This window comes from Mirounga angustirostris, unplaced genomic scaffold (genome assembly GCF_029215605.1).
Source record: "Mirounga angustirostris isolate CCGP_5_RB_7025 unplaced genomic scaffold, mMirAng1.0.hap1 SCAF_17, whole genome shotgun sequence".
NCBI classification, from domain to species: domain Eukaryota; kingdom Metazoa; phylum Chordata; class Mammalia; order Carnivora; family Phocidae; genus Mirounga; species Mirounga angustirostris.
The window spans coordinates 4,917,839-4,922,059 of NW_026991725.1; the positions used below are offsets into that span (position 1 = coordinate 4,917,839).

Genomic DNA, 4,221 nt, shown 5'->3' on the forward strand with positions numbered 1-4,221 from the left:
TCTGAGCCAGCTCCAACAAATCCTCATTACCCCCCAGGGAGCCCTTCCCAGGGCAGATTTTCACTGATAAGACAAAATTCAGTAACCTGCCCAGGTTTGTCAGTAGTATTCCCCACCACTGAGATTCAAGAGGGGTAGTTAATTACTTTAAAATATTTTTGACACATATTAAAAGACTGAGTTTTAGCACTGTTAGAAAAAGGTCACAGTTTCAAGGCTGAGTCTTTTGAATAAAACACAGCAAATCATACATTTTTTTATAAGTGTAAAAAAAGACCCAATATCTACTATCTTCCTTCTGTCCCCTGCCACAGAATATCAACACACCTATGGAAGGTGAACATCCTAGTTTTAACGCCTTGTGTGTGTTTTCATTCTCTTGGTAGATGCTTTTTAATCTCCATAAAGAATACCTGAATCTATGAATCCTGGTGTGGGAGCGGAGGGAGAAGAGTGTTTTACTAGGTAAGAAAGCTGTATCAGCTTTAAACGATTCTCCCATTTGTAACAGCAAAATTCCAGAGGATATACCTGGTGGCCAGAAGAAGCTCTAGCAATGTCGGTTCAAACTGCCTATCAAGTCGGTGCTCTTTAATGAGCCGGTCTGGAGAATTATATTGCTGTTTCTCAGCCTCCTTGATGCTTTGGCTTTAAGAGTCTTGTTTTTCTAGAGTTGGATTCAGGTATACCAGCCAACACTTGGACCACACTTGAAGAATAAATGTCATCCATAAGGAACATAGTTACCTTTCAATTGAGTCACCTGATGCCAGCCACATACTCCTACTAAAGGCTGTTTAAAGGAAACTTTGTGACAGACCACAGGGTTCCACAAACCATCCTGCTTATATACCTCCCTAAATTAACCTACTTAACTGAGTAATGAATTAGGGCTTTCTCTTCCATCAGTGAAAGTAAGAACCATTTGGCCACCCTTAAAAGCCTCTTAACATCAAGTGTAGAGATTATTAAATATACCTTGGTCAAAAGAAAAAAGTCTTTAGGGAAGAAAAAAGCCTTGGAAGGTCAGATTAAAATTCAAATGAAAAGCAAAACATTTCACTTATACAGTGCCACTACCTTTTTCTTCAAAAAGAAAATCTTACCTCGCAAAATCTGATAAAGAAAAACTTTGACATGATCTGAGCTGAGTGGTTGAGGAGAGACGATAATTTTATGTAGGTCACTCTGCATCAATTCTGTGACAACATATCTTGAGGTTTTAAGTTAAGGAGAATTCCAAGAATTCAGCCCCCAATCCCCTCAAAGTAGGCACTAGGTCTAAAGAATAACTTCCATTCTTAAAGCTGGGAAAAGCTTAGGGAAAGAAAGCTTCTAGACAGCATTACAGAGGTAAAAATTCCAGCCCTCACAAGATAAAAAAAATTGCCAAAATTAAAGAATTTACCATTTAGAAGTTAGCAGAAATAAACTGTCTCTATAATTAGCATTACAAAAGAAAAATAAGGATAAACATTTTTGAAGTTAATTCAAATGTAGTTAACATACAGAGTTCTATTAGTTTCAGGTGTACAATATAGTGATTCAACAATTCTATACAGTACTCAGTGCTCATCATGATAAATGCACTCTTAATCCCCTTCACCTATTTCACCCATCCCCCCAATCACTTTCTCTCTGGTAATTTTTTTCTGTAGTTAAGAGTCTGGTTTTTTTTCCTTTGTTCGTTTTGTTTCTTACATTCCACACGAGTGAAATCATATGGTGTTTGTCTTTCTCCAACTGACTTATTTTGTTTAGCATTATACCCTCTAGATCCATCCATGGTTGTTGCAAATGGCAAGATTTCATTCTTTTTTATATTCCATTGTGTATCTATATACCACATATTCTTTATCCATTCATCTATCGATGGACACTTGGGTTGCTTCCATCATTTGGCTACTGTAAATAATGCTGCAATAAACATAGGGGTGCATATATCTCTTTGAATTAGTGTTTTTGTATTTTGGGGGTAAATACCCAGTAGTGAGATTACTGGATCCTAAGGTATTTTATTTATTTATTTATTTTTTTGAGGAACCTCCATACTGTTTTCCGCAGTGGCTACACCAGTTTGCGTTCCCACCAACAGCGCACCAGGGCTCCTTTCTCTCCACATCCACCAACACCTGTTGTTTCTTATGTTGTTAATTTTAGCCATTCTGATAGGTATGAGGTGACATCTCATTGTAGTTTTGATATGCATTTCCCTGATGACAAGAGATGTTGAGAATCTTTTCATGTGTCTGTTGACCATCTGTATGTCTTCTGCCCATTTTTAATTATTTTTTTTGGATGTTCAGTTGCATAGTTTTTTATATATATTGTATACTAACCCTTTATTGGGTATGTCATTGGCAAATATCTTCTCAAAAATAATAAACATTTTATTTTTTAAAAGATTTTATTAGAGAGCGTGCGTGAGCAAGAGAGCACAAGCAGGGGGAGCAGCAGAGGGAGAGGGAGAAGCAGGCTCCCAGCTGAGCAGGGAGCCCGACGCGGGGCTCGATCCCAAGACCCTGAGATCATGACCTGAGCCGAAGGCAGACGCTTAGCCGACTGAGCCACCCAGGCCCCCCAAGGATAAACACTTTAAATGACAGCCAGGCCAGGAAGAATGTGAAGACCAAACAGTCTCAGGATCTATTCAGACATGTTACTGGAGCATCCTCTGAATCCAAACAAGAGAGGATTGGGGGTCTCACCCTAGGCCACCATGGCACCAATGGAAAGGATGACAACCTACCCATCAACTGTGGCATAAGTTGCTTTGTGAAGAATAGTATTCCTAGAAATGCGTAAAATGATTAGTTCAAATCCAAGTCTATCTACAATCTTAATTCTTTTAGTATTTAACTTTTTTTTTTTTACATTTATGGCTCCTTTATTAAGTTTTAAGCTTCCTATGTTTTGTACTTTTATACTCTCAGGGTTTTGTTCAAACAACACATGTCAGATAATCAAAGGCTGGAGCCTGGGGAGCAATGAAGATGTGGAATTCAGAACTCTTATGAAAGTAACTCTTTTGTTTTATCTAAAATAGGACAAATTCATGTCTTACCCTGTGCAGTTAAGGACTCATTACAAGTATGGGTAAATTTTATGATTTAAATTTTTTAACCTTCCTTAAGACAAGGGGAGACTACCCTTGATTTCAGGAGATTCCTATTAGGTTTCAAATTCTTTGGACACCTTGTGAAAGTCAATTTCATGTTCTGAGTTGGAACACTAAAGCTCCCCCAGCCCTGTACAACTCAAAGCAGGGAAAGGCAAAACAGCAACAAAGCAGAGCTGTTACTGGGCTGCAGTTGTTCCGCTTTCTTAGTTCTTCAGATCCTAACTTTCTTCTTGCAGAGCAATATTATGGAATCTTTGGAAGGACAACCCACCCGACAGCCTGTGAAACACTTCTTGTATCAGTATTGTCCCACAGCTAGTCCTAGAAGATAGACAATCTTAAGGGGCAGCTGTAGTCTTAGGGTGCTTGGCATGAACTATAAATGAACTAAGACGGTCCCAGGACTCCTGTTTTAGCATTTACATGCTTGCTGTAAGGGTAAATGCTAGGCATATAAAAATAAAGATGAGGAGTCTGCTTTCAAAACTCAAATTTTTAAAAAGTGTTGTTAGGCTTTGGATTTTACTTTTATGAGCTTTAAAGACTCTTGTAGTAAGTGGTCATTATCTGGGGAGAGTGATTTAAAAACCCTTCTAATTTAACATTTTAAAAATCAAAAACAGGTAGTAAAAGTTGAAAGTAGGGAGGAGAATTAATAACTGATAACACCTGACACACAGTCAAAACGCCCTCCTTGAGACATTTTCTTCAAATGGCTTCTAGAACACCCAACTGTTGGCTTTTCTCTCATTGGTTGTTCCTTCTCAATCCTCCTTTGTTGTTTCCCTTCTCCAACCACTAATGTTGAAATGCCCCAGGGTTTGGTCCTCTTGTCTTTCCACACTCACTTTCTTGGGTAATTGGATCCAATCCCAAGACTTTAAACAATATACATGCAAATGACTCCCAATTTTATATCTCTAGTTAATCTTGTTTCCTTAAGCCCAGCCTTGTTTATCAAACTGTCTACTCATCATCTCCTCTAGATGTCTGACATCTCAAACTGTCCAAAACTGTCCAAACGTGTATTCTCCATTTTCCCCCCACCAAATTATTCTAGTTGTAGGCTTTGCTATAACAAACCTATTTTTCCAGCAAGC

The 4,221-nt window shown here is 38.3% G+C and overlaps 1 protein-coding gene across 7 annotated transcripts in view; it reads right to left on the reverse strand.

The window, feature by feature from the left end:
• Window positions 1-4,221, reverse strand: part of NLK (nemo like kinase) — a 191,757-nt gene that overhangs the window by 52,747 nt on the left and 134,789 nt on the right. For all 7 annotated transcript variants that reach the window (XR_010408752.1, XR_010408751.1, XM_064583581.1 and 4 more), the window contains exon 4: window positions 1,107-1,213. Coding sequence is in view for 5 of the 7 variants with exons in the window: in XM_064583581.1 (XP_064439651.1) it covers window positions 1,107-1,213 (107 nt within the window). In the remaining 2 variants the exon portion in view is untranslated. The remainder of the gene's footprint in view (window positions 1-1,106; window positions 1,214-4,221) is intronic.